The sequence below is a fragment of the Zophobas morio genome, unplaced genomic scaffold (assembly GCF_036711695.1).
Source record: "Zophobas morio isolate AGI-343-1 ecotype UQ-CSIRO unplaced genomic scaffold, CSIRO_AGI_Zmor_V1 ptg000021l, whole genome shotgun sequence".
NCBI classification, from domain to species: domain Eukaryota; kingdom Metazoa; phylum Arthropoda; class Insecta; order Coleoptera; family Tenebrionidae; genus Zophobas; species Zophobas morio.
This window is the reverse complement of record NW_026972126.1, coordinates 28,518,887-28,546,281: the sequence shown is the minus strand read 5'-3', so window position 1 is coordinate 28,546,281 and position 27,395 is coordinate 28,518,887. Positions and strand designations below refer to the sequence as shown.

At 40.8% G+C, this 27,395-nt stretch overlaps 8 protein-coding genes across 16 annotated transcripts; 7 read left to right on the top strand and 1 right to left on the bottom strand.

The window, feature by feature from the left end:
* The first annotated feature begins 168 nt into the window (after window positions 1–168).
* On the top strand, window positions 169–9,848 carry LOC135133254 (serine-protein kinase ATM-like). Its single transcript, XM_064061586.1, has 23 exons — window positions 169–334; window positions 385–596; window positions 648–1,145; window positions 1,195–1,554; window positions 1,607–1,719; window positions 1,771–2,001; window positions 2,050–2,870; window positions 2,922–3,230; window positions 3,278–3,423; window positions 3,473–3,673; window positions 3,725–3,899; window positions 3,947–4,221; window positions 4,281–4,565; window positions 4,615–5,904; window positions 5,951–6,180; window positions 6,231–7,138; window positions 7,188–7,380; window positions 7,428–7,838; window positions 7,887–8,850; window positions 8,895–9,147; window positions 9,194–9,308; window positions 9,359–9,552; window positions 9,598–9,848. Exons 2-23 carry the CDS (start codon window positions 411–413, stop codon window positions 9,765–9,767), a joined length of 8,328 nt encoding a protein of 2,775 aa, XP_063917656.1. The 5' UTR covers window positions 169–334; window positions 385–410; the 3' UTR covers window positions 9,768–9,848.
* Window positions 9,849–9,982: 134 nt separating this feature from the next.
* Window positions 9,983–11,187, top strand: LOC135133260 (serine protease 1-like). Its single transcript, XM_064061599.1, has 4 exons — window positions 9,983–10,124; window positions 10,172–10,345; window positions 10,385–10,576; window positions 10,618–11,187. Exons 1-4 carry the CDS (start codon window positions 10,049–10,051, stop codon window positions 11,178–11,180), a joined length of 1,005 nt encoding a protein of 334 aa, XP_063917669.1. The 5' UTR covers window positions 9,983–10,048; the 3' UTR covers window positions 11,181–11,187.
* Window positions 11,142–14,316, bottom strand: LOC135133255 (26S proteasome non-ATPase regulatory subunit 2-like). The gene is made up of 7 exons (XM_064061587.1): window positions 14,109–14,316; window positions 13,999–14,055; window positions 13,281–13,954; window positions 13,094–13,229; window positions 11,993–12,989; window positions 11,558–11,941; window positions 11,142–11,511 (listed from the first exon to the last, which is right to left on the bottom strand). Exons 1-7 carry the CDS (start codon window positions 14,151–14,153, stop codon window positions 11,177–11,179), a joined length of 2,628 nt encoding a protein of 875 aa, XP_063917657.1. The 5' UTR covers window positions 14,154–14,316; the 3' UTR covers window positions 11,142–11,176.
* A 68-nt stretch (window positions 14,317–14,384) lies between these two features.
* On the top strand, window positions 14,385–16,198 carry LOC135133256 (delta-latroinsectotoxin-Lt1a-like). Of its 2 annotated transcripts, XM_064061588.1 has the most exons (3): window positions 14,385–14,492; window positions 14,540–14,694; window positions 14,733–16,198. In XM_064061588.1, exons 1-3 carry the CDS (start codon window positions 14,475–14,477, stop codon window positions 16,081–16,083), a joined length of 1,524 nt encoding a protein of 507 aa, XP_063917658.1. In that variant the 5' UTR covers window positions 14,385–14,474; the 3' UTR covers window positions 16,084–16,198. The 2 variants fall into 2 exon arrangements, with proteins under 2 accessions (XP_063917658.1, XP_063917659.1); XM_064061589.1 differs by lacking the exon at window positions 14,385–14,492 and having other exon boundaries at window positions 14,499–14,694; window positions 14,747–16,198.
* Window positions 16,199–16,278: 80 nt separating this feature from the next.
* On the top strand, window positions 16,279–19,383 carry LOC135133258 (uncharacterized). Of its 6 annotated transcripts, none has more exons than XM_064061597.1 (5): window positions 16,279–16,370; window positions 16,511–16,762; window positions 16,814–16,922; window positions 18,218–18,768; window positions 18,818–19,383. In XM_064061597.1, the coding sequence occupies exons 2-5, from the start codon at window positions 16,567–16,569 to the stop codon at window positions 19,327–19,329; spliced, it is 1,368 nt and encodes a 455-aa protein (XP_063917667.1). In that variant the 5' UTR covers window positions 16,279–16,370; window positions 16,511–16,566; the 3' UTR covers window positions 19,330–19,383. The 6 variants fall into 6 exon arrangements, with proteins under 6 accessions (XP_063917667.1, XP_063917666.1, XP_063917663.1 ...); XM_064061596.1 differs by having other exon boundaries at window positions 16,279–16,394; XM_064061593.1 differs by lacking the exons at window positions 16,279–16,370; window positions 16,511–16,762 and adding exons at window positions 17,647–17,822; window positions 17,872–18,145 and having other exon boundaries at window positions 16,841–16,922.
* A 70-nt stretch (window positions 19,384–19,453) lies between these two features.
* LOC135133259 (uncharacterized) lies at window positions 19,454–21,199 on the top strand. The gene is made up of 2 exons (XM_064061598.1): window positions 19,454–19,597; window positions 19,649–21,199. Exon 2 carries the CDS (start codon window positions 19,667–19,669, stop codon window positions 21,119–21,121), a length of 1,455 nt encoding a protein of 484 aa, XP_063917668.1. The 5' UTR covers window positions 19,454–19,597; window positions 19,649–19,666; the 3' UTR covers window positions 21,122–21,199.
* A 376-nt stretch (window positions 21,200–21,575) lies between these two features.
* LOC135132432 (uncharacterized) lies at window positions 21,576–26,597 on the top strand. Of its 3 annotated transcripts, none has more exons than XM_064060519.1 (2): window positions 21,576–21,675; window positions 24,910–26,597. In XM_064060519.1, the coding sequence occupies exon 2, from the start codon at window positions 24,913–24,915 to the stop codon at window positions 26,389–26,391; it is 1,479 nt and encodes a 492-aa protein (XP_063916589.1). In that variant the 5' UTR covers window positions 21,576–21,675; window positions 24,910–24,912; the 3' UTR covers window positions 26,392–26,597. The 3 variants fall into 3 exon arrangements, with proteins under 3 accessions (XP_063916589.1, XP_063916590.1, XP_063916591.1); XM_064060520.1 differs by lacking the exon at window positions 21,576–21,675 and adding an exon at window positions 21,827–21,929; XM_064060521.1 differs by lacking the exon at window positions 21,576–21,675 and adding an exon at window positions 24,497–24,799.
* Window positions 21,842–24,444, top strand: LOC135132433 (uncharacterized). Its single transcript, XM_064060522.1, has 2 exons — window positions 21,842–21,933; window positions 22,903–24,444. The coding sequence occupies exon 2, from the start codon at window positions 22,944–22,946 to the stop codon at window positions 24,393–24,395; it is 1,452 nt and encodes a 483-aa protein (XP_063916592.1). The 5' UTR covers window positions 21,842–21,933; window positions 22,903–22,943; the 3' UTR covers window positions 24,396–24,444.
* Window positions 26,598–27,395: the final 798 nt, after the last annotated feature.

The following is a 27,395-nucleotide window of genomic DNA, read 5'->3' as shown; positions in this document are numbered from 1 at the left end:
GATTTTTGATTTCTAACCGAAATGTTGTTATAATCATTTTTTGGCAATTATTATTCAAGACACAAGTTTGTGACGATCCTAAAGGATTCTTTAACATTTCTGCGCAAATGGGGATCGTCTACTTTAATTTTTAACAACAAATTCAACGAAATTGCTTACCGGACACAATTCCACTACGGTAGTGGTGCCCCTGACTGTCGATAGAAAAGCGCTCAATTTTCATATTTCCAAACACTTCCTTTAGGAGTGTTTTTCACAACAATTAAACCCTTCCAAAGAAAAGAAACGCTATGCCACGGTAGGCCAAGCACAAATTCGGCACTTTTCAATTCTGGTAATACTTTTTTGAATACACAATTATAACCTCACTCATGGACTTCCTAGAATCGTTATGAAATCTTGCGATAACAATGGATGAATCTGATCTCGAAAAATGGTGCGCAATGCTGGAGTCCAACAAAGTGAGAACTCGAAAAGAAGCATGCACCGAATTCGCCGAACACCTCCAACAAAAATCAACAATTGACTTCTTAAACAATAGTGTTACAGACTGGTGGAAAGCAATACTAGGTTCTATTTTCAGATGTATGGATGAGGTGAAACACTGGTCAGTCGGGATTGCGGTTGGTAAAGTTGTTGTTTTTTAGGACCACCAAAAGCAACTCGATGACCTTAAAAAGAAAAGTAAAGAATGCTCTCATAGTCCCCCCAGTGCTGACTTGTTCACGCTTTTTGTGCGAATAGCGGTGAAAGAGGAGAGTCCTTTGGACTATTTGAGCCTGTTGCAACATATTGTCGAGTGGTTGGGCAGTCACTCCAAAAAACAATTCCATCACCAGTTTTTGAAGATTTTGTCAGAGAGTCTTCTCATTAATTCAAAAATAAGGCATTCTTTGGAAGAGCGTGATTGGGTTTCTTTGTATTTTGTGTTGCAGAAGTTGTGTGGGGAGGCGTCTGTGTTGGATAATGAGCAAATTATATGTCTAGCACTGGTTGTCAAATTGGGGCCTTTACATAAATTTCCTGTGATGATTTTTAGACAGCAGTTTGAATATGTGGTCAAACTGTGTAAAATGGTAACTTCTAAGTCACCCAGGCCCCAACAAGACGCAGTTTTAGATATTGTGTACAACTTTTGTATATATGTAAGTTGTTTTTTATGTGTTTCACTTTCTTATTGTTTTGGTATTTTAGACAGCTAAGGATAATAGAATGGCTTGTTGTAAACTAGGAGAGGAAATTTTTGATAATTTGGTTGATTTATATCAAAGAAATGAAAATGAAGATAGGATGAAAACCAGTTTAATTAATTTTTTCCTTCTACAAGTAGCCCTTCACAACCCTAAAGGTGTACAAGAGAATCATCCAGCAGCATATGCTGTTTCTTGGGAATTTTGGAAGAACTGTCTTTGCAGCATTTATGATTTACTTAGTAACGAAATAGACGCGAATTTGTCTCTTACAGTGAAAAATCGGGCACTCTTCATCACTCATGACGATATAAATGAGTTGTTTGATGGTTTTGTTAAACTTTTTGTTGAAGTTTGTAGACAGGTATAGCCGAATTATTCTTCTATTTTTTCTGATGGTTAAGTTAAATTTTTAGTTGTTTATTGCCGACGTTGTCTCTTTGGACGAACCTCCAAGGAAACGTCCACGAACTGAACTTACAATAACTAGCTTGATTAATAAGATTATGGAAACGAAGTCGTGGCCTTGGTGAGTGTCTTATGTATAGATGGCGCCACTAAATAACTGTCGCCATTTTAGGATTAATCTCACTTATCCGCTAATTGAAACATATCCGGACATGATCAGTGGTGACAATTACGTCGTGATTCTTAAAAACTTGTCGATTTTACAGTCAGAATGTAAAGACATGGATATGTTACACCACATTCATAAAGCTTTTATTGTTCTTTTAAAAACTGACAGTTTGGTGAATGTTGAGAAATCACGTACTGATGCTTTATGGAGAAGTGTCGCAGATGTCGCTCTACGGTAATTCATTAAAATACCACAGCAATAATGCATTGAGTTAATTTTTAGTTTGATCAATCAAAAAGATGAAAACATTCAAACGCTTATACAACTTTTAATTATAAATAAGCATCTAACGTCTCACGTCCAGTTAATGCAGAATTTCCGACCAGGTGGCGCTTTAAGTGTTGATGAACATAACCTCAAGACTGTAGATGTCGCTTTTCAAAATTTCGCAATTTTGCAAGTTGATAGATGTTTGAAAAAACAAACCATAAACTGGATTTTGGACACAAATTCAGAACAATTTTGTCGTAGTGAAGTCGCCGAAATTCTCACTTGTCTACTTTTAAAACAATGGCCGAACCGTGAGTTTACGTTCACAAAGATTAAAAAACCATTTGAAGATATTGAAAATGTGTATTTTGATGTTTGTTTTGAAAGTCTTCTTGTGAATTTTGACGAGAAGGAAAAGAAGGAAGATAATGTTTATTGTGTGGATCAAAGTTTGCTTTATGATTTAAGTGAGTCGTTAAAAAGTCTTCTCAGTAATTTAGATACAAGAAAAAAATCGCAAGATTATTTTAATGTTTGTATACTTGTATTCAACGTCATAAGCTTTGTACACAAATACAAATTGATTGAAAGTGACGTTGTCACCGATTCTGCGTTGTATAAAATATTCGAGACGAGTATGAAGAACTTGTTTGATAATGTTTCCTTTAATATGGCGAAACCGGATGAGAGACATATATCAAGGTTAACAAAACTCGCACGAGTTCTCATGGTTTTCTTTAGTTCGAAAAATAGTGACTTTGTTACGAAAAAACTGAGGGTTTTTGTACCTGCGGACCTCATTAGAGATATGTTTGCAATCTTAAAGATAAAAGGTAATGGGTTGTTGAATCTTATTTGTTTTTATATGTTGGTACTTATTTTAGATGCCCCAGGTGATATTGTAGCACTAAAAAAGTGCATAGTGGAAATCATCGTCAATTACTCATGTTTGCCTAATCTAGATTCTGATATTCAAAATAGAGCACTAAAGGCCCTCGTCGGTTTTAATTATGACTGCCACTGTGACAATGATTATGAATTAGTTATAACCCTTATGCATGCACTCAAGTCGTGTAAGCCGAAAAATCTACCTGTAAAAGGTTTGTTGTCGCTTTTTGATATTCTACAAAAATTCTGTGAAGTCCGTCATTACTGTACCGTTAGTGTGGTTGAATTTTTAGATTTCTTTTATGGTAAGATTTTTATTTTTGCATTTTTTGTGTTAGCTTTCTTTTCGCAGATGTTTATCCGTTAGTGGTTGAGTCAAATTCTCAAGATTGTCAAAGTAACTACGTTCAAATTCTTCATCCATTTTATGTTGAAAAATTGTCTTATGAACCTTCCGTTTCTATAAAGTTGTTGAAGTGTATGGGATTGCTCTTTGAGGTAACTTATGATAGTTTGCGAAACATGCGTATAGATGGGTCTTTTGTAGTTGGAACCATCGGCTATATACACCAAGTGGGACAACGAAGAAATAGTTCTAAAAATACCAGAATTTTTAAATAGCGATTACCAAGAAGTGCGTTTCTTTGCAATTAAAACTCTTGCTTTAGTCTTCAGAGTTTCTTCAAAATTGCGACTATTAACACTTTTCCACAGACAAGAGATTATCTTTTCGAAAATTTCAGACATGGTAATCTTTATTTCTAAATCATTATGTTTGATACCATGTTCATGTTTTTAGAGTCTGAAAGTTCTAGAAATTGAAGGTAACGTCGACGAGAACAGACTTCTAGACGAAGTAGTTGCGAGATCGTCAAGTATTTTACACACTTTTGCTTCTATTATGATCGCTTCAAACTTATGGATCGAAGAATCTCTCTTTACTTTATTGAAAATTATATGTGATAAAAATTTAGGTACGTTTTTACAACAACAAAAAAATCGCTTTAACATTTTTTTATAGGTTTAAGTTTGACTGAAACTGTTATAGAAATTGTGGCTAAGACACTGGGTTTTAATTCAGGTTTAAAGTTTCTGGAGAAATATTTAGTAGGTTTAGTAAATCGTTGGAAATCGCACATCGACGATTTTCCATTCCGCCTCTTCAAATGTGCTTCGAAAATCGACTTATATAGCAAGTATTGGTCTGTGCTTGCTCACATCTTTGTTGCTAATTCAGAAAACAGCCTGAATCAAGTAGCTTCCAGTTTGGGAAAGTCGCTACAGAAACTAATAGAGGTGTATTTATAAATTCATGAGGTGTGTGTGACATAAAATAAACAATGAAATCATTGTAGGATACTTCTCCAAAATTACTGAGTTACTGCATTTGTCAAGAGGTCTCCGACCTTTCTTCCGTTACGCAAAACAAACTTTATCAACTTTTACACGACACATTAGGTGGCTCCAAAGCTCGACAGATCTTCAAAAACAACATTGAAGAAATAATTCTCTGCCTGACTGGCTTCATTTCGGACGAAAAAGATTTCGAAAGTAGTTTTGGCTGCAATATCATCTTCCCGAAGGTTACAGAAGTTCGTCTAACAGTGTCAGAGTTCCAAGACTGTTTACAATTTATCGAGGTACTTATATAACTTTCGTCGTATCTAAACTTCTTTCATTCACTTTCAGGCCACTCTTTATGATGAAGAGTCAGTAATAACCACCTTAATTCAAAAGAACACTGAAAAAATCCACTTTATTTTACTCCAACTCAATCTAAGAGTGTATGGAGTCCTTGCTCTAGAAGACAAACTTCGTTCCTTCCACCTCTTCTCTCTAGTAGCCTCTCTGTGTATCAAAAACGTGCTCTCCGAACCCTCCTTGCAACCTTACTTAATCCGCGACTTAACTCACACCCTTCTTCACCACATCAAGAACCACAAGAGCCAACCAGAGCTCAGCGAAATGAGTTGCAAATTTTTCAAAACGTTTCTCCGCACGATACTCCCAACTTTATCAACCGTGCTAAGTCACTTCTTCTTGATAATAATAAGCCGACTTAAGTACGTAGCGTTAGAAAATTGTACAGTGAGCGCCCTCTGCGTGGACATGATCGAACTCTTAATCGTCGAACACAAAAACTTATTTGTAGCCGAAATTTCGAAGCTCGATTCAATCCCAGACCTCCCCCAATTCGAGAAAATTTTTTCGGTCCATCGTTCCCTCAAGTACGACGACAGAAAAGTCACCCTCGAAGACGAAATCGTCCAGTTTCTCGACTTCAGCCGAAATATCGAAAGCCTGGACGAGTGCGAGCACAGCATAACCCACTTGAAACGAGTGATAATCACGAAGAAAGACGAACTGAAAGAAATGTACTCACAACTACGACAAACCAGAGGGTTTTCCGAAGATTGCAAAAACTCCAACTTGCACAAACTCATCTGTTTGTTGATAACTCTAAGTTGCTCGAATAACAAAAACGTCAGTACTGAAGCCGCAAAGTGCCTAGGCGAAATCGGTCCAGCGGACTTGGCGACCTTAATCCTGCAACCAGAAAAAGATATCGCGGACCCAAAATGGACGCCCTTCGAGCTATTGCTCGGTTGCGCCATCTCTCTTCTTCTGAAATATTTAGTCGATGCGGATGTCACGGTGATTAAGACAGCATCCGTGGCTCTTTTCCAAATTCTGTCGACAAAAGAAAGTCGCAAGGTCATCCGGTCGAACGACGATTTTGGTTTCGGCGCCATTAATTCGACTTACTTGACGCCATTTTGTGCCATAGAGTTACGAAGCGGGAATTTTAAAGTTGCCATCAACGGCGACTACTTTACGAAAACCCTACGGGATGACGCGTTGTGGATACCTGATGATGATTGTCATGAAACGTGGGTGACGAAGTTGGTCTGCGCTTTTTTGGAAAGTTTCGAAGACAGGATGTTTTTTGATAATTTCGTCGAAGTGTGTAAGCGAAAGGTGAGTCTGACTTAAGTCATGGTAGCCATTTAAGTAACCATTGTAGGTTGAATTTTGCGAGCAAATTTTTCCCGTCATTGTTTATACGGTTCTGTTTTTAAATAATTTTTCCTTCACTACTATCATTGCAAGTCAAATCGAGATCTTTTTTAATAAACACTGGGAAATCACCGTGAAGAACCAAAATAGTGTTAACATTACGACAAACAAATCGTCAGTGCAGACGATGTTGAATGTGGTTCATTTCGTTCGCTTACAAAGAAGCGTGAGGAAGAGGTAAGAAAATCGAAACGTGACTAGAAAAAATTCAAGTTGCTGCGTTTTAGAGAAATTAAGGATATGAAATTGGACTACTTGAGGGTTGCTAAAGCGGCCCACTTTTGCACCGCTCATTTCACGGCACTCTTATACGCAGAAATTTGGTGTCAGGAACAAATTAACCAATCACCGAACGACTACGCCCTCTCTACGTGCAGTTACACTAAGCTCGACCTTATTTACGAAAAGGTCGATGAAGTTACCGGAAACGCCTTACAACATATTCTGAGGCAGGCATACAAGTGTGTGGGCGAAAGCGACGCCCTCTTGGGCTGTGGCACCTCCCATCTGCTAAGCCCCGCCTCCCGAGTCGACCACTACAAAGAACTTGGCCGCTGGGATCAAGTAATCCAGTACTACGAACGCCAAGTGTCTTTAGAACGCAACGTAGCCCTACGCCCTCTCGTGGATAGTTTGAAAAGCGCAAACTTATACCAACTCTCGTTGTACTGTTCCTCGGACGAACCCAACTACGAGAGTTTGTGGCGTTTGGGCCAGTGGAGCTACACAACGAGTGACTCAAGTCACAACACGTACGACAAGTGTAAATTCCACGTACTTAAAGCACTTTACGAGTGTGAAGAGTTCACTTTCAAGAAAGCCATGGACGATGGCAGGGTTTGCGTGGTGGACGATTTCATGGGTGCCAACATGGAAAGCATTAAAAATTTCTATAACACGTTCGCGAAGCTGCAGTGTTTGAAAGAAATCGAAGAGTATGCGGACGCGACCAAATCCGATCTGTTTGTAGATTTGTTGTTAAAGTGGAAAGTACAGGACGAGATTATCTGCAACGACTACCAGTACGTAGAGCCCGTACAAGCTCAAAGAATCCTCTTGTTTACTGAATTGTTGAAAAAACAACCCAACACTAGTTTGAGGGACGCCATCGTTGACACTATCATTGGTTACGCACGTAAGTATAGACACTTCTCAGTCGTCTCGTGCTTAAGTAAAGTTGACAGAGTGCGCACGCGTCGAAGGCAACTCCCATGTGGCTTTCCGAATCTTGGAAAAATTGCGTCTCCTTCCCTTCACCAACGACATCGACGCAAAAGTTAAACTCGAAGAGGCTCAGTTGTGTTGGAGCATACAAGACGTGGTGACCGCCAAATGCATCCTCAGGCAGCTGTGCGGCAGCGAGAACGTCAACCCGAGGTGAGTGTGGCGGCCGTTTACCCACAAATCTTGAATGTGAGATGCAGGGTGCACGCGATGGCTTTGAAACTAACCGGCTCGTGGATGGTAGCGAGTTCGTCCGAAAATCGACAAACCATCATCGACAACTACTTCCAAAAATCGCTGAATTTGATCAAGAGCGACAGCGATAAGACGGAAGAAGACGAGAAGTCGATCGTGGACACGTTCGACCAGTTGGCGAAGTTTGCCGATCAGGGGTACCAAGAGGTGATGTCGCATATTAAATCGGACGTTTTCCAAAAAAAGAAGGAGAGTATAGTGAAGTCGAGAAATCTGGTGAAGGGTATTAATCTGAAGGACACTACGAAGGACTTGAAGAAGGCCATCATGATTAAGACGAAGTTCAGTTGCATTGACGAAATGGAGATTCACAACATCGAGACGGATAAAAATAATCTGTTGTTGCTTGCGCTCAAGTATGTGGTGTTTTTTTCGTATGTGTGTGTCTATGTGATACTTTCCAGGTACTACCTGCGCATTTTGGTCCGGAGCGACAACCACAACATGACCATCTTCCGCCTCTTCTCCCTCCTTCTCGAGAATCGTGACAACAACATCGTCAAATTCGTCCTCGAGAAGGACCTTCTCAAAATACCTACCTACAAGTTCATCAATATTTTGCCTCAAATAATCCCCCACATCTCCAACGCGTCGAACGACGTTTTCAGCCAGACCGTGAACAGCTTGATCGAGAAATGTGCCGAAGACCACCCCTACCACACCCTTCCTTTAATCTTAGCTCTCGCTCTATCAAACAAAGACCGCGAATACTCGTCAGAATCGAAGGCCGCCGTCAACGATACTCGCACCCAAACCGCCACAGCCATCCTCACAAAGCTGAAAGAACACCGAAAACTCTCAAAATTAATCGAAAAAATGGAGTTCGTGTCGGAGGCGGTGATCGCACTAGCGTACTATCAAGGTAGCGGCGACCGATCAAGCTACAAAATCCCCGCGAACTCAAAAATCCGCAAAATCCAAAACTGGGGGGAAATCCTCCTCCCTACGGTCATCCTCCCGGTGGACAAATCCTGTACCTACGAACGCATAACCGGGATTCATAAATTCAACGACGTGTACCACAACGTGGGTGGAATCAACGCCCCCAAACGCATCACGTGCGTCGGCACCGACGGCATCACCAGGAGTCAGTTGATTAAAGGCCAAGACGACCTGCGCCAAGACGCCGTTATGCAGCAGGTCTTCACAATCATGAACAGCCTCCTCACCGTCAACAAACAAACGAAAAATCTGCGAATCCGCACTTACAAGATCGTCCCGTTGTCGATGAGGAGTGGCATTTTGGAGTGGGTGGAGAACACGATGCCGATTGGCGAATACCTGATAGGGGAGGGGAGCGACGGTGGGGCGCACTCCAAGTTCCGCCCGATGGACAAGAGGCCGATTTCGTGCCGCAACGAGTTCAAGGTAAGCCACGCCCTTTTTAAACCACGCCTCATTGGTTTTTGTAGAACGCTTCTAATAAATCGAACGAAGGAAGATTGCGTGCTTTTAATAAAATATGCGAGTCCATAAAACCGATCTTTCACAAGTTTTTCGAAACGAGTTTTCCTCAGCCGACTGTGTGGTACGAGCGCAGGCGTACGTACACTCACAGTGTTGCCACGTCGAGCATGTGCGGGTACATTCTAGGGATAGGAGATCGGCACTTAAACAACATTCTCATTGATAAAAATACTGCCGAAGTTGTACACATCGATTTTGGTAAGTTTAAAGGTTGTAGGGGTTTTATTGCTTACGGTGTTCGTAGGAATTGCTTTTGAGCAAGGGAGGGTGCTGCCAACCCCGGAAACCGTTCCTTTCAGGTTAACTAGAGATATAGTGGACGGAATGGGCGTGTCCGGAGTGGAAGGAGTGTTTCGCAGGTGCGGTAGCCGTTTACCCGTTTATGCTTTAAACTGAGTTTGTGGTGTAGGTCGTGTGAAAAAACGGTGGAGGTGTTAAGGCTTCACTATCAAACGATAATTACTATTCTGGAGGTGCTCTTGTACGATCCGTTGTACGACTGGACGGTGAGTACCGCCGAGGCTAACAAGAGGCAGAAGGACGAACAGGACGAAGCCGAGTTCAGTGGGTCGCAGAACGGTAGTGATGAGAAGGCCTCAAGGAGTGAGTTGACGAGTCACGAAATTCGTGTTTGATTTTGTTTTGTAGATGTTAATGAGACTGCTGAACGTGCTTTACTACGATTGAAGGCAAAGCTTCAGGGTACCGAAAGCGGCAAGTCCACGACTGTTGAGCATCAAGTTGGTACCTTGGTCCAGCAAGCCGTGGATCCTTCCAATTTGTCAAAGTTGTTCTATGGTTGGCAACCTTATTTATAAGTTTATGTTGCATTTTCTATATTTTAATGTGTTCTACAATTATTATACATTCATATTTTAATAAATAATAATTTGAAAAATTGTGAGAATATAGGTAATATCAAAGGCGGGCGGACTCCAAATCAGGCGATTTGATTTCAGTATCTCTGGAAATACGGTAATTTCCCCATAACAAAATCTCCAAAATCCAGCTGACAACGTGACGATATCCAGATAAAATAGAAAAAATTGGAAACATTTTGTAATAAATTATAGGTGGCTCACGCCACACCTGACGTGTCATGACCGTCAACCTCGGTTTGCTCGTCGTGCTGTTGTCCTCAATCGTGACTTTGTCACAGTCGTCCAAAACCCATGGTATTCCCCAAATTTCGCTCACTCAGCACAGACAAATTTCTCCGTAGGGAAGCGTTTTATCGACGAACAAAAATACAATTCGGACCAGAACGTCAAAACACTCGTGAATAACAACAACGGAGTTCGAGTACCGCCAGGGTACCATTCCTATTCCGTAATCTTCATGAAAAAACCCAACTTTGATAAGGTTCACGACCAACCACTTACCAATGACCCCAAAGGTACACCCATTTTTGCTTCTTCCTTGTAACTGTCACCAGATTTCAGCTTAAATAGTTCCTTTTTTGCCTCTGGTACCATTTTAAACACGCGCTGGGTCCTAACGAGGGCTAAACCCACCGCGTACTACTCCAAAGACAGTTACTGGATAATCTCCCAGCAGGCTATTTCAACTCCAGTCGACGAAGACTTTCTCAAGAAACATGAAGCAGACTTCGTTTTGATCCATCCAGGTAAAATCAAACACTTGGTACGTTTTTGAGTGTCTGTGTAGAGCATCAACCGGGAGACCCAGAAACCGACGTGGCTTTGGTGCGAATGTCCAAACCCTTTGAGTTTAATCTGGAAACGCGGAGTGCCGACTTAGGTTTCGACGAACCTCCGCCTTTGGAAAATTGTAAGGCGGTGGTGTGGTCGTGGTTCTTCGAAAAAGACGACAAGAAAGTCGCCAGTATGGAGAGAGGGGAAGTCAGCTTAAATGTTAAAAATCAAGATTGTCCGGACCTGGGTAACAACTCCATTTGTTTATCGTCTGGAAGCAAGCAACAACCGTGTGGTATCAATTCGGGTGCTCCTGTAGTGTGTGGAGCTATTCTAGTAGGGATCTACACCGGTACAAAAAATGGTACCATTTGCGAACTTACTCCTTCACCAGGGTTGACTGCTTTGAGAGTAGACCAAGGCCAGACACGTGATTGGTTGAACGACGTTTTTGCCTCTCCTGACTCGTTCCTACGTCCAGAGGATGACGACGGAGTTGTAGTAAAAACCTGTAGTGCGAACTACACTACAGGACACTTTATCTTGTTAATACTTTTATTGAAATACATTATTTAGCAAGGAATTTTTTTTAAAACGCAAATTCCATCAAGTGCAGGGGCTACCACTTCGTACTCTCCGTTCGCCAGTTCTGCTCTTTCGTTGGCACAGAGAAGAACAGGCGTGGTGTGAGTGTGGATCCCTGCGATGGTCTTGGGGTCTCCGGCCTTTCCCACCGTGTCTACGGCTTGACCAACACGGACTGTCACCGAGGTAGAATTCAGGTTTTCGTCTAGGGTAAGCAACCATCGTGGTTGCATAGCCGCTGCTAGACTGTAAAGGAGGTAGTGGCTCCGACCCAAGATGAGCGAATGCGGCTTAAGTAAAGCCACCAAAGGTATCAAAATACCTAGAAAAGTTGGCCTACAGGAAGATTATTGGGACACTCATCTCACCTGCCATTGCCACAGGGTCCACAAGCTGCCGATCCGTGTGTAAAGGGTTCAGAGTCATGGTACCTTTACCCATGTGAACCAAGCCCTGGGAGATGCGTACCATGAAGAGCTGAAAAGGGTTCTTGGCATGGTAGAGCGCAAGCTGGCGCAAAGTCACCGCCAGTCGAGCGTTATTAGTACCAGCTCCTATATAACCTAGACCGAAGATGGCATTGCAGGCCACATCGTCATCCACGTCGTGCGAGTACTTGGTCAAGACGTTAATCACGTTGGGTTGAGGATCGCTGATTGAGGTTAGAGCGATCGCTAGAGGTACCGCTTTGCGTACCGAGGGCTCCCCGTAGCGGGAAATCTGGCCGAAGATCCTCTGGATCATCTCAGTGCCTGCCGAAAATACTTATACTAATACATTACTAATGCCGCCAATCCACCCACCTATGTCCTCCCCTTTCGAAATTGCCGCCACCGCCAACACCGCAATCGCTTTCCCCATGTAGTAGTCCCACTCGTACTTCTTCTTCTCCTTCCCTTTCGCCGCCTCCTCCTTTTCCGTCCTTTCCTCCGGAGGCTCCACCTTCTCCTCCACCAGCCTTAACAGCTCCTGGATGATCAGCACGTCGCCGCTCCCCGCGTACGCGCACATCTGCAACATCGTCTGGAACATGGTCTTGAACGGCTCCTCGAACACCTCCGCCACCGTCGTCGGAACCTCAATATCATCCTTACACCCGAAGTACGCTAGCGCCACTCCGAACCCCGCCAGCATCATGAACGGGCTCTTCAGCACCTCCAACCCGTTACTCTCGATCATCTTCGACAGCACCACGTCCGACACCTCGCTGTTGTTCCTCCCCAGCGCCACCAACCCGCACGCCAGACTGGCCACGCCCAGCGTCTTCACCAGCTTCGACTCCTGAATCACCGGGAGGAGGAGCGAGAGCACGTCGCTCCGCCCACTGCCTGCGTACGCTAGCCCTATGCCGAACACGGCGCCCAGTTGCAGCTCCTCGCTGGAGCTCTCCACGTAGTCACCCAGGAGGGCCAGCGCGGGGTCGCAGTCGTTGCGGATGCGACAGTTGACAATTCCGAGAGCCAGGAGGGCGCCGGCTTTGATGTTCTCGTCGGTGGTGTAGAGGTACTTGTCGATGGGGGTGAGTCCGCCGTCCACGTCCCACAGGTAGAGGAGGCCGAGGGCAGCGGTGGCGCTCAGCATGCCTATGTCTTTGTTGCGGTAGATCCACTTATTGCCGTCTTCGGTGGTGAGGAGCTTGTCGGTGCCGAAGCCGGCGTTCACGAAGCCGTTGACGAAGGAGGAGGCGAGATTCTGACGGGCACTGTCTAGCTTCTCCCCGAGGACGCTCTGACGGAGGTTGGTGGGCTCGAGCCAAGTCTTGTAGACTTCGTCCGGGGCTTTCGGCTCCATTATGTCGAGCTGGGGGAAAATTGGACGCAAAAAGGCGAAAATGGAACTAAATCATGTTATGTTGGCAGTAGTGTGGAACACGCGAAACCCAAATTACAAAGAAAAATTCTCACCTCTCTGGCAAACGTCAAAAAATGGTGACTCAAATGACTGTTCTCCAAGATGCTCTTAATATCATCGTCCTCAACACTGAGCTCAAACGGGTAAAGATGTCTCGCACAAATAAACGCCATTTGATACAAAATAACCCTAAAACCACCAAATAAATCCCTAAAAACGCGACTCACACAGCCAAATTACTTATCCTTGCACGTATTAAACAACTTGTCGACCAATTTTGCGTCATTGATCTGAATGGCCACAATTATCGAGCGACAATACTCTCCAAACATCATATAAAACTGAGAAATCAACTTAAGAATTTTCTTGCTCTCTAGTTCATCTACGTACTTGGCGCAAGCAGCCAAATATAAGCAAATGGGCTTATAATTGTCCTTCGTCACGTAATCAAAAAGCATATACATTTGATTAATCTCCATGAGGAGATCGCATCCTTGGATTTCATCATGATGCGAACAATTAAAAGTCATTATTTCTTTAACCAGAGGGTGCAGGGTTTTAAAATTGTTGTCACACATTACCCACTGTTTCACGATTTCAGTCTCCAGCTGTCGGATATATTCGTGCCCCCAATCCCCTATATTCTGCATGGTCCCTTGCAAACAATACTTCAAACAATCATATCCTTTTTTTACTTCAGTCTCGATAGCCCCCATTGAAAGCACCGAGACCACATCCGACAGGTTTTTCTTAATAGTGCCTTCGCCCATAGCGTCGCATTTCTCACGCAAGTGACCATAAAAAGGCCCCAGATATTTCAGAGGTTTGGGAACTGAAGTCATGGAAGTGGTGGCTGTACGAATGAGATATTTCAACATCTCGATCGACGAAGGGATGAGTTTGGGGTCCTCTCCCTAGAAATTTTAGTTAGTTGGAGAAGGTTACGGGGGCTGCTTACAGTTATGCGCTCCACAAGCACTTTGAGTTCCACTTGAAGCTCTTTGTCGTCTTCTGACTGAAATTTCGACACAAAATGTTATATTGTAGTTGTAAATATGCGGAACTTACTTCATCTTTGCGAAATGTGGGTTTTCGAATCACTTTTGCAGTCATTTTTGCGTTTTATGAAGAGACGCTCCTAGATATGACATGCAAAATTTGAATGTTCGAATTTAGGGTTTCCGGTTCCGGTGACGTTTGACATAAAATATGAGAATAATTTCTTGTTTTTGAGATAAGTGGATAGTGGAATAATCAATCAATATATTTATTACTTTTAAAGGTAGAAGTAGAAATGTTTTTATTTATTTATTTATTTTTGAATTGTAAAAGCGCCCCCATACCACCCAAACAAAAACAAACACGTCACGTGATCCATTATCTGTCATTTCATTATCAATCTAAAGATAATTGAAATTTGTTTACAAACAAACCATGGACATCATAGAACATGTAAGTTTCACATCCGAAAATAGCCCTCTTCATGTGACTCCTTTTAGTTGGAAACCCCGTCACTCTTCCAAAGAATAACCCGAGCCATAAATGCAGAAGACTTTGAACAAGTAAAAACACTCCTCAGACCCGACGTTCCAGTGCAGGAACTCAAAGACGCCTCCAACGACACCCTCATACACATCGCAGTGCGAATACAAAAGTAAAGTCACAACACAGCGCAGCACTAAATTTTTTTAGTCTTGAAATTTTAGAATACATTTTGGATTTGAAAATCATTGACATTAACTCATACGACTATATGGACCAGACCCCTTTAGTGACGGCCGTGTTGCAAAATTGTGTCAAAGTCACGAAAATGTTAATCGTGAAGGGGGCGGATGTAAATCTGGGTGACCCAAAAGAGAACAGTCCTCTGCATTATGCTGTATATCATGCACTTGAAGATGAGTGCTTGTTGTTATTGAAGAATGGGGCGAACGTCAACGCGCAGAATTATTATGGGTGTACACCTCTTCATGCAATTTGCGGGGTTCATTCTGAGATAGAGATAGCTGCTATGTTGATGTATTATGGAGCAGATGTTACTGTACGATCATGGAATGACAAATCTAGGCGTCACACCCCGTTTGATTTATGTTTAGTATACGGCAGATCTATTTTGCAGAGGTTTTTATCAGATTATGTGTTTGACGGTGTTGCCGAAGTTTCTGTTAGTTTGGGGGGCATAATGGGGGCTATGCAACATAACCCAGGCATGTTCTTTGATATTATTGACAAAATATCAGACGTCGTGGTTGACGTGCAAGACTTGATGGATTTTATGAACAAAATCCTGTTGTTTGATCCTAAATGTTTGCGTGTTTTTATTAATAGGTTTAAGAATGTTCTAGAATCAATTACTTTGCTGGATGATGAGCGCCTGTTTACCAGTATATGTGCGATAAACGGACAAGTAAATGCTCGGAGGGCGATTGATAACTTTTACACCATTTTAGAAGAACCAGCACTTCCATATTTTGTTGAACATTTAACTAGTGACTTTTTATTGTGCTTAATTCATATGAAAGTTCCACAAAAAGAAGTAGAAGGACTGTTTTTCCATCTCTTGAGTTGTGGATGCCCCCTTACGAATACTGTACTCGATACAGTTTATCACTATTATGGTGATGGTGAATTCTTTCGGACTTTATTGTTTATGGATATTGAAAAAAGTACTGACTGTCACCAGCGGCTACCTCCGTTTCCTGCAATTATCTACGATGTAGATATTCCAAATATTAATAATTTTATCTACTTGCTGCGTTTCAAGAATTGTAAAAATGCTCAAAAAGTGGAGCACTTTTTTGCTGGGGTTCATATTAAAAACGCGTATTTTACTTCAGGTGAACAGCAGTTGATAGAGATAGCTCAGAGGATCCCAAATGTGCCTTCATTATTGGAATTGGCGAGAAACGACACACGAAATCACATCATAAGGCATTACGGAATTACCAACTCAAGACAGTTTTATGACGTAATCAGATTACTACCGATATTGGAGGAATACAAGGGCATCATTACTTTTAAAAAGAGACTTTATTATTATTAGGATACAAAAATCGTGAAGTGAGTCGTTTAATAGCCTCCTTGGTATTGTTTGTAGTATTTATATATTTTACAAGACTGATTTTTTTTGTGCTGCTTAATAAACTAATGTATTAAAAGAGGTGGTTTTTAATTTTTGTTCGATGAAGCTGTCAACTTCAAATCTAACCGAATTAGCGGAAACGATCACGTGACGTACACATAACCTCAAAAAATACGATTTATTCAAAAACATGTTGCATGTGTTAAACGAGAAAATGTAAATGTCTTTAGAGTAACGGTGAAAAGTATGTGAGTATTCAATCATAGTTTACGGTAAGTTAGTCCAACTGCAACTGCGAATCCATGAGAGATAAATAAAAATGCTGATTTTCTTCAGTTTGATTGTGCCACGATTTGTCATTTATTGTTTTTTAAATTTAATTTCACAGGGCGCCATCTGGTGGCTACTGGGGTACTAGTTTGGTAGGGGTAGCGTAACGTTGCAATGGACGGCGGCTGTAAAAGATACTGTTCGGTGCCAATGTGCCAAACGTACAAAACTAAAGCCGTGACGCTTCATAGATTTCCTCTTGATCCAATTTTGCGAGAAAAGTGGAGGAATGTGTTAATGATACGGAAGCCTATTTCGAAATTTATGTGCGTTTGCAGTAAACACTTCAAAGCTGAAGATTATTCAAGAGGTAAGGGACTTTTAAAATTAGACTGTCACTATGATTTCGCATTATTTCCAGCTACTACAAACCCCAAAATGAAGCGCTTGTTGCAGGGGGTGACACCATCTTTAAATTTACCGGACCACGATGTGTGGGAGCTTAGAACCAGGAAAGTGGAAACTTTTACGTAAGTGGTAGTAGAAAAAATCTCATTTTATTTTTTATTTGTGACCATGAAGTTCGTTTATCGAACAGATAGAGTGGTCACGCTCGCTACACATACCTATTTAAAGTGAACCACAGACCACACACTTGTGTGGTCTGTGAAGTGAACATCCTAGCTTACACAAAGTAACATCAAAATTACATCTTGTTACCTTGTTTGAAAATAATATAAACATTGAATGTTCCAATTCCTAAAGACTAATAAGTATCTAATAATATGTTATAAAAATATTTTATTAGTTTGGTTGACTTTAAGATTATGAATTAAAAATGTTTATAACAGTTTTTTTTCTTCAACAAAAAATTGCCTTTTAGGAGGTGATAACTTAAAATAATATGTGGCATTATTAATACAAAATTAGATAAAATAACTTCCAGGTATATCTGTTGACTTGTGTGAAAATGGCTATCCGAGTTCACCGTCCACCAATAATATTTGGGTTTTAAAAGGTCACGTGAGGATCATGCACTTTTACAACATCTAACACCATATGTTCGGTAAACGAACTTTATTAACCACACCTACATAACCTAACTTTCCACAATTTATAAAGTCCGTTTACCGAACACATGGAGTTGTAAGTACGTGATCTTCACCGTTAGTGGTGTCCTCGAGTGTTTTGTGCGGTAATTTGTTTTATCATAACCAGTTATTTTCAATTATTAACACTAGAAGTTATTTTAAGGTGATTATAACAATATTCGCCAATGGATCCAAAACTGTCACCTCCTACAAAGCGTGTAAGAAGGCATTTTTCAGTTGAGGAAAAAAATACCATCATTAACATTTTTAAATCCTTTGCGAATGATCATCCTGAAAGCACGAAGGTGGAAAACGTGAGATTCACAGCAAAAGCAAGCGGTGACTTAACCAAACTGATGAAACGACTTAATTGTTACTCAATATTTAGGAATCGCAAGATCCAGCGTTTATAATATTTTGAAAGAATATGCTGCCAATAACCACACCGTACAACCACCCAGGAAATATCACCGGACTCGAGCTGTCTTGGATAATGTTACCGAAGAGGAAAAAAATTTAATTCGAAGAATAGTACACTCTTTCTTTTTGATAAATGAAACTCCTACATTAAGTAAAGTATTACACGCGGTTAATGAATGTGATGACCTTCCTAATTTTAAAAAAGCAACTTTTAGAAAATTGTTACTTCAAATCGACGCTTGGTAAGTTGGGACATGGTCAGCGTGATCACTCCATCCGTTCGGTAAACGACTTTGCAAAATTTTATGTTTCAGCAACAGTTCATCTATAGACTCTCCGACACCATCAACTTCAACGTCTTCACCTCCTCCAATCAAAAAACCTAAAATTCTTCAAGTTGTTGAAACAAGCAGCAAAGAAGTGACCGACGAAAGCAATTTTTCAGCGACATCTAATTCCAGTACTATCACTCAGAACAGTGACTATTCTTCACAGAATGATGAAACTCCAATTTTTGACACAATTATGATAAAAAGCGAAGTTGAAGAAACCGCTGATGACGTCAAAATAAAAGTAGAGATGGAAAATGACGACAGCGTAACTTCTTTCTCTCTAGAAAACATAACCAAAACTGAAATAAAACACGAAGATGAAGACCACGAAGACACCAGTGATTGTTTCACTGACGAATCGCAAGATTTTGAGCTTAAAACAGAAGAACTGATAATCAAAGACGAAAGTGAAGCAGCCTCGACTTCAAGTGCAACTCAAACCGACTCCAGCCACGACGATAAACACGCTGCGGTCAGCGACGAAGTCGAGCGACTTTTAGCACAACTCCGCCCGAAAAAGAAAACCATCAAAGGTATGACTCGATTACAAGTTAAATTATCTTCATCACTTAATTATGTTAGGTCCGCAAGCTCAGTTCACCGACAACGACGTCTTCCAATTCACCATCACCCTCCTGAGGGGCAAACGTGCCCCAAGAATATGGCGCTGCTTCCAAGTCCCTGTTACTTACACTTTCCGGGAATTCCACATCGCGATCCAGAAAGCGATGGGTTGGAAGTCGGTCGATTACGACTACCATTTACATGCGTTCCATCTGATCAACCCATCTACCGGGTTCCAGGACAACATCGTTATGACTGAAGACGTCGGGTTTTATAGTGGGGCTAAAGATGAGAATGTAACGAAAATCAAAGATTATTTCACCGTTGGTAAACATAAGGGTAGATATGAGTACGATTTTGGGATTGGATGGGAACATGAGTATGTGTTTGAGGGGGCTTTTCCACGGGTGGAGGGGAGAACGTATCCTGTGTGTCTCAGAGGGGCCAAAGCGTGTCCCCCAGAGGACGGCGTTGTGCACTCTGACGAGGAATATGATTCTGATGCGTTTGATGCGGAAGCTTGTTTTTGAATATTTTTGGTTTTGTATTATTTGAGTTTAGTTGAATAAAGCTTATTTTTTGTACATGTTTTTCACAACAAAATGTCAAGATTTTATTAAGTTACCGTCAGCTGCTTTTTGGACACTTCCACATTCAAACATGTTTGACAATAAAGTAGTACCAATCCCCCAAAAGTGAGGTTATCTAAAAATCGGCTATTCCCAAGGGTTTTTGCTTATGGTTTTTGTTACTCCCAATTAATATCTAACTTGTGGTCATTCCAAGGATACGACATTTGTACGTATTTCCAACAAAGTATTTTTAAAAACTTAAATAAACCAAGTTTAGGTAGCACAGCATCTCAGCATGGAAGTGGCCATAGTTACCCCCAGCTCTTCCCTGGATAAGCTGAAATGTTCCTCTTGCTCCAGTTACTTGTCTTATTTTCCAATAAGAGTGTGCGCCAACAACCAAAACATTTGTGGCCGCTGCGTTTCTCCCGCTGAAGAAGATTCAGTTTTCCAGAACATCGCTTTTGAAACTTTGTCGCAATTTTTGAAATTCCCCTGTCGCTACGCAAATGAAGGCTGTGCGGAGCAACTGCAACCTAATAAAGTTCCAGAGCATGAAGAAACTTGTCCATTTAAAATCATATCGTGTCCAGTGAAGAAGCTCAACAAGTGCAAATGGACAGGTCCTCGACCCACTTCACTCCATCATTGCGAAACTGAACACCGTAAAATGTTTCTAACAGAAGGGTCAATAGCCATGGACTTTTCTTCAGATAAGCAGAGCCACCACCTGATAAAATTCGAAAACTCTCTACTAATTTTCGCCAAGACCTTCAACCCCTTGAATAAAATAATACAATTTGAAATGTATACAACTGAGTTGGAAGCCGCCCCTATACAATTTTCAGCTCAAGTAAGCGTCCAGTGTGACGAGACGAGTCTTTCTCATGATTTTGTCACCACAAATTTTGATGAAATTTCTTTGAATGAATTAAAACTCGATTCTGTGGTCACTGCAAAAACAGGAACTCTCAAAGTAACCATCCTGGAGGCCGTTGTAGATCCTAGTCGTGTCATCAATTTGGAAATGCTTGCAGTCTTGAAATGTTTCAGGTGTTCAGGGTACGCCGTGCCCCCAATTTATTACTGCATCACAAACTCCCAAACGCTTTGTTCCGACTGCAAACCAATCCATCAACGTGCATGCAACACCTGCTCGCGCAACAACTCCAACCGTAACTTCAACCTAGACCGAATGGCCGAGAAACTAAACTACCCATGCAAATACCAAGCCAATGGGTGCGCGTTCATTTCCAGCCCCAGCGAAATCAAAAAACATCAATCGGTGTGCGAACTCGGCGACTTCGAGTGCCCGATGAACGAATTCGACGGGTGTGCTTGGAAAGGATTGCTCCAAGACTTGGAGGAGCACGTTGGGAAGTGCCACGAACAAGTGGTTACTAGTTCCTCCAATCTCACGAAACAGCTCCTCCCGGGTCAAATGAACTGCGATATATTCAAGTTCTCGAGTCAGTTGTTCCGAATGGTTTGCTTAAAAACATCTGAAGGAAAGCACATGTGGAGTATGCAGGTGATTGGGCCCTTTAAGGAGGAGTATAGGTATGAAATCGAGATCGTGGATCCCAAGGAGAGGGGGCGCAGGTTGTTGATTCGTCAGCAGTGCGGGCTGTTGACGAAAAAAGAGGACTTGTTCAAGAATGGGAATGGTTTTTGTTATTTTTTGAATGATCAGATTGGGGAGTTTGCATCCGGGCATGATATTGGGTTTAAGGTTCATATTTTTGTGTAGTCATTTAAGTATATATATTTTCTTTTGTTGATATCTTGTTTTTCTGTAGGTAATTTAAATACATTCTTTGCTTTTGTACGAGTTTTTTTTTTTTTGTGTGCCTGAGATTGCGAACGTACTCCAAAGATTGAGGTTACGTGAGAAGAAAAGATCAGAAAAGATAATTAAAAAATTCTATGGATGTATGTATTAAACGTATTTGACGATTGTATAGGGAAAAATCGATGCTTCAGAAGTTTGATGAATGTATAATAGCAACTCTTGTTATTTACATGGAAAAGTAAATCAAACGGCCAATTTCATGTTTTCTTGACGTTTTGTAGCTTCTAGAATAAACAAATTGGTCCTCCGTTTCCGTTTCAGAAAAATTTTATAGATACAATTTCGCGCCGGTTTCCGAACGTACTCGAAAGATTAAGGTTAGCCAGATTTTCGCGGCTTATTATTAGCAATTTAGCAAGCAAGAAGTAGAAGGTCGTCGCTGATATATTTACACACCCACTGAAGAAGAACGCCCAGCTTATTAAAACCCCGATTAATTTTTCTATCTCAAGGTATGTTATTATTGTAATAATTCAAGCAACGCAAATTAGTTGATTTTCGCATTTCTTGTGTTTTGTTAATTTAAGAGAGGTTATCCTTATCAGTGACAAGAAATTTTTTATGGTTGTATTTACTTAAGAAATTATCAGCGCGATTTCATGATCCCGACTAGTAATTTTTTTATTTGAGGGTTATTTTAGTTTATTCCCTTTGAAAAAGCGATGACGTCACTCAAACTGTTGAAATGTGAAACACGATTTTCCAAGTAGGTATAGTTAAAAAAAATATCTCCATTTTTGAAATTTTACGCAATGTTCCAACGTTGGAATTATTTATTTATCGCTGCCAAATTTTGTTTAAACATTGATAAAATCTAAGAAATTTGATACTGCGATCGACATATTAAAAACCGTTTTTTATTAAATGGGTTCGTTCGTACAGTACGAAAACATAGGTCTCCCGTTTCCGTTTATCTGTCGTCTGTCTGGGTTTTAAATTGTATAAAATAACATACTCCTACACCTGTAATTTATTAATCCGTGTTGAGTTTTTAACTCCAGTTTTGTGGGAAACAAATCAGAATTATAAAACAATATTTTGCAATGTGATTTTGAATCTACAAAACCGAATGTTCTGAAATCTTGCGGATATTTTAATATGCAAAATAAATAAAAAAAAAACTGTTTTCAAACAATTTAAACAAATTGTTTCTTACTTAAGAGTGTCCTTAAAATCATACGGTTGTGAGGTAAGTGGTGGCAAAATTCAACATTTTTGGTGTTAAGTTTCCAAATTATACGTACTCTAAATTAAAATAAATTTTGATGTTTCCTTAATTCAGTTTTAAACAATAATTTATATATCGTGTAAAAGTTCAGTGAGTGAGTCTCTAATAAGAAAACTAATTAACCAAGTGCGTGCGAGTTGCGGCCTAAATTATGTTAATTAGAATTATAATTATAATTAATTAATCTTTATAAATAAAAAACGCTGTTAATAATTCGGCACTAATAAAAGCTAAAAATTAACTAATAAATAATAGTACCCTCGTCTAACATTTTAATTACATAAAATAACTATAAATTGGAATTAAATTAGATTTAATTAGACCACGTGATGAAATTCAACCAATCAAAATTTCCGTTCGCCCAATTAATCACAAAGTGAAATCGTATTACATTGAGGAAAAGTGTTTGAAGCGAAGGTTTCTCCTAATTCTGCACCATTGTTCCAGGTAGAAGCGAACCTTGACCCTCCACACAACCCTTTGAAACCAAAAATGGATTTATACACTTTAATTTCCACAGGTCTAGACGACAAACTCAAGTGCTCTCTATGCAAAAACTACCTATCCCACTTCCCCATATCCATCTATTCAAACAACCAAAACATCTGCGGCCGTTGCCCTATCCCCGAAGGCACAGTCTACCACGAAGAAGCCCTAGAAACCCTTTGCCATCTCCTCAGATTTCCGTGCCGCTACCAATCAGAAGGTTGCTCTCAACAACTCTACCCGAAAGAAGTACCACAACATGAAGAAAACTGCCCCTTCCGCATAGTTAAGTGCGTCATGACCAAACCAACCCCTTGCAGCTGGTCGGGGAACCTTCCCACCCTCCCGTCACACTTACAAGCCGACCACGCTGCATCATTTCTGAAAAATGGCGAGTTTAAAGTTGACGTTTCTCGTTCAGAAGAGTGCGATTTTTTGATGCAATGTGAGAAGAAAGTGGTGGTGTGTACGAAGAAATTTGAGACTGGTAGTAACACGTTGGATTTGGTTCTCGATGCTCCTTATCATGGGTTAGATGAGGATGGTAGTTGGCAAGTTAGCGTGAAAAGGGGGAAAGTGGTACTTTTCCACGATTTGGAGCTGAATGACGTGGAGAAGAAGTTGTGTGCGAAGTTGTTGGTTCATTCTGTCGTGGAAGAACGCAGCGAGGAGCCACTTTTGTGCCAGATTCGCAACATAAGTAACACGATGAAGGGTGAAATAAGCGACCTCAATGTAGCAAGCGATGTTTTTCGATGTGGGGTGTGTCACAATGTGGCAACACCGCCCATCTTCCGATGTCCGTATGACATGAGCATTAAGTGCGCTAGTTGCGACGAGCTGTGTCATCCTTCACTTTCTTGTCCAACGTCTAAGAAAGACGACAAGTTGAGCAGATTAATCAAGTTGGTTAACTTCCAGTGCAAGTACCAGAAGTACGGGTGTACTTTCGGGGCACTTCTTAAGGAGGTCAAAAGACATGAGTCGCTTTGCTGCTACAGAAGCGAGAAGTGTCCTTTAAGCAAGCATCAGAATTGTCGTTGGCAAGGTTTAGTGGGGGATGCCAAGGATCACATTGTATCCCAACACCCAGATTCTTTTTGTACAGCGAACTCGGAATTCAAGGTCTCTTTAGAAGACACGGCTGTCATACCCAAGTTTATACATGTGTGTGATTGTCTGTTCAAATTTTATTGTTTCACGAGGGATAATTGTTACGTGTGGTCTGTCCAAACCGTGTTTGAGGAAAAAGAAGCTTTTATGTATGAAGTGGATGTCGTTGATGGCGCCAAAAACGGACAGAGGTTCACAATCAGGAAACCCTGCGTCAAAAATATAGAAGATGTCTTCCAGGACATGTCCGCATGTTGCTTTGTTCTTCAAAATCAAGTTTCTTCAATGACTGAGCAGAGCGAAGAGGAGACATTTCTGACCTACAAAATCGGGATTTTTAAGTAGTGTGATCGTTTTGTTGTTGTTGCTGTAAATAAATAATTTAGAATTATCATTTTGTCAAATATTATTTTAGGCGTGCAATGTTTTTTTTATTGTCGCCGTAATCGCGAGTCTGATAAAAATTTTGTAATAAACATTTTTGTACCTAATTTAATTATCTACAACTTTTATATATATAAATTTTAATTAACAATTTACCACGATTACGAAAACCTTAAAACATTTGCAAAACTTCAGAACATTCGGTTTTGTAGTTTCAAAATTAAATACCTGCAATTTTTATATATGTATTCCTAATACACATATAAAATTTGGCTACGATCGGGAGACCTATCTTTTCGTACTGTAGGGGTCATGAAACGTCGAGAAAACATAAAAGGCAGCTTACGCTCAGGAAGTAAAAAATTGTGAGTGGGAAAATAGCAAAATTAAGCAACGAAAAATTCTGGTGACGGTATCATCTGAACCCGCCTTCGAGTTGATCTTCATTTCTTTTACTACCTACTACTCGTTTCAGATTATGGATTTCGACCGATTGATTGCATCCGGAGAGGACAGCAAACTCAGGTGTTCCTTCTGCCAGAAGTACCTGTCGCACTTCCCCGTCGCACTATGCAGCAACAACCAAAATATCTGCAAGCGCTGCAAACTTCCCAAAGGACTATTGTCTTACCAAAATGAAGCCTACCAGACCGTGTGTCAGTACCTGAAATTTCCGTGCACCTACAAACCGCAAGGATGCATCCAACTACTACTACCAGCAGACGTTCCTACCCACGAGGGCACCTGCCCTTTTCGTGTAATCAAATGCTTCCTGAAAGATTGCAACTGGAAAGGATGTGTTCCATCCCTAATACCCCACTATGAAAACATCCACTTCGAGAAATTTCTCGTGAAGAACGAATTCACGATAAACATGAAAAGCACGATGTCAGACTACCGCAGCTTTTTGATGAAGTACCACGGCAAGATACTAGTTTTCATGTGGCGATTTGACACAGGCACAAAAAAGTTGGAGTTTTCTATCCACTACAACCAGTACCACCATTCTACCGATACCCACGTCTGTCAGTTGAGGATCGGAACCGAGCATACCACCATGGTGCACGAATTCCGTAGTACCAGTTTCCAAAGAATGCACCTCATAGAGTTGGATCTTAGCTCCTTTGAAAGTGCATGCATTGATGGCAATGTGGTTTGTAGATTTATCATCAAGGACGATTACGACGACCGATTCCTCTCTGACGGAAAGCAAGATACCTTTTTGGAGTTCTTGAAGTGCAGCAATTGTCTTAAATACGTCCAGCCTCCAGTGATTCGGAGCGGAAAAACACTAAAGGTCCATTGCCCCACCTGTAGATCATCAATACCCCAAAAAGAGGCTGGCGAATCCCCCAAAGTCTTCAGGGACTTCTGCTTGGATACAATCGCTTTCATAGTCTCCTATCCCTGCCAGTACACCTCCAACCACTGTTCCTTCAAAGGCCCGATCGTTGAATTAAAAATCCACGAAAAAGCTTGCCCCTATCAGACCACCAAATGCCCCATTTTGGCTCACCACGTGTCCTGCGTCTGGAAGGGCGCCAAAAAAGACCTCTACAATCACATCATGGCGGATCACCACCAACTGATCCATGACATGGACGACGTGCTGAAACTATCGCCGAAAAACAGTGAAGGGGAGTTCAAAATCATCAAATTCTGCGAGCGTTTGTTCAGACTGGCGTACTGTGTAGGCACTGATAAGATTTATAAATGGTCGGTTCAGACGGTTCTGAACGATGGGCAGGTCTTTAAGTTCGAGATTGATGTGATTGATACCACGAATAAGGGGCAGATTTTGGCCATGAGCAGGGTCTGTTCGCCCGCGGTGCCAGAAGAGGAGATCTTCACGAATCCAAAAACTTATTGCTTTGCCTACGCGGATCAGGTTGAGTCGCTTGCAGAACTCGAAGAGAAGGATCCGCTTGTGAGTTTCAAGGTTAAAATGTTTTTGTAAAGTGAGTTTATTTTTTTTGTCAGTTGCGTATATAAAGTTGCATAAATGGGAGTTGGTGTGGTGTGATTCGGGGTTTTTATGGAGTTTAGGTTATGTATGTTGTTTAATTTGTTTAGTTTAAAAGAGGCTGTTAATTGGATTGTCTGCGTATTTTTATTACAATGTATTGTTTACAAATGGATTCTTTTGTTTATTTTTTGAGTCCAGGTGAGAATTTTTCGTGTTAATATGTTGCATTTGTCATATTAATAAAGTTTAAATATGTATATAAGTATTTTTACTTTTCTATAGCTATAAAATGGTAGAACAGAACATCTGAAATGGAATTGAGTAACAACTTCAAGAAATAAACCTTAATTTTATTAAACAAAAATAAAATTTTCTTGAGCAAAAATGGATAATAATTCGAAAAATATATCTCCGTGACCAGAAACACGCTATATTTTTGGAAACAGCACATCGAGACGTGTATCCTTGATTTTTTTGCGAATTTTGCACAATCACGATTTTAGACAAATTTGAATATGCCGCCATTTTCCCGCTACATGGGGTTAAGATGTGGTGGGAGCGTTGGCTATATTGTTTTTTTTAGTTCGCAGATCGCGTGGTGGCAAATTGTAAGTGTCGTAAAGTGTTTTTTGTCAATACATCATCTTACATCTTAATAAGTGAAGAGGTACGTTATTCAAGTTAGTAAAGATGAAACGAAAATATTTAGCTCATCACGTTCACAATTTTTTTATTCCACCAAACACTTTTTTGTGCTTTGTATGGGTACACAATGTGCTAAAAGAAAAAAGTTTGTCACTCCACGTGACAGAATTTCGAAAAAAAAATGCATGGAATTGAAACTGTATTATCTTATCTTTTTTTTTGCAATTTAAGATGACTGTATTACACATGGATTTCGGACCAAATGGTTCTTCCAATTTTCGTTAAATTCTTGAAACGCAGACTGATGTTGTCGGCGATCGAAATTGATGAAGTTATTCCCACTAAAAAAA

Coding starts and splice junctions, on each gene's coding strand:
- LOC135133260 (XM_064061599.1), top strand. CDS start 10,049: ATGACCGTCAACCTCGGTTTGCTCGTCGTGCTGTTGTCCTCAATCGTG. Junction 10,346..10,384: donor ACTTACCAATGACCCCAAAG/GTACACCCATTT, acceptor AACTGTCACCAG/ATTTCAGCTTAAATAGTTCC. Junction 10,577..10,617: donor CTTCGTTTTGATCCATCCAG/GTAAAATCAAAC, acceptor GTGTCTGTGTAG/AGCATCAACCGGGAGACCCA.
- LOC135133256 (XM_064061588.1), top strand. Junction 14,695..14,732: donor ATCGCAGTGCGAATACAAAA/GTAAAGTCACAA, acceptor AAATTTTTTTAG/TCTTGAAATTTTAGAATACA.
- LOC135133255 (XM_064061587.1), bottom strand. CDS start 14,153: ATGACTGCAAAAGTGATTCGAAAACCCACATTTCGCAAAGATGAA. Junction 14,056..14,108: donor CCACATTTCGCAAAGATGAA/GTAAGTTCCGCA, acceptor TCGAAATTTCAG/TCAGAAGACGACAAAGAGCT. Junction 11,512..11,557: donor GGACCCTGTGGCAATGGCAG/GTGAGATGAGTG, acceptor CAACTTTTCTAG/GTATTTTGATACCTTTGGTG.
- LOC135132433 (XM_064060522.1), top strand. CDS start 22,944: ATGGATTTATACACTTTAATTTCCACAGGTCTAGACGACAAACTCAAG.
- LOC135132432 (XM_064060519.1), top strand. CDS start 24,913: ATGGATTTCGACCGATTGATTGCATCCGGAGAGGACAGCAAACTCAGG.
- LOC135133254 (XM_064061586.1), top strand. CDS start 411: ATGGATGAATCTGATCTCGAAAAATGGTGCGCAATGCTGGAGTCCAAC. Junction 6,181..6,230: donor CAAAGAAGCGTGAGGAAGAG/GTAAGAAAATCG, acceptor GCTGCGTTTTAG/AGAAATTAAGGATATGAAAT. Junction 9,148..9,193: donor AGTTGTACACATCGATTTTG/GTAAGTTTAAAG, acceptor CGGTGTTCGTAG/GAATTGCTTTTGAGCAAGGG.
- LOC135133259 (XM_064061598.1), top strand. CDS start 19,667: ATGGAAGTGGCCATAGTTACCCCCAGCTCTTCCCTGGATAAGCTGAAA.
- LOC135133258 (XM_064061593.1), top strand. CDS start 17,669: ATGGATCCAAAACTGTCACCTCCTACAAAGCGTGTAAGAAGGCATTTT. Junction 17,823..17,871: donor ATTCACAGCAAAAGCAAGCG/GTGACTTAACCA, acceptor CTCAATATTTAG/GAATCGCAAGATCCAGCGTT. Junction 18,769..18,817: donor GAAAAAGAAAACCATCAAAG/GTATGACTCGAT, acceptor TAATTATGTTAG/GTCCGCAAGCTCAGTTCACC.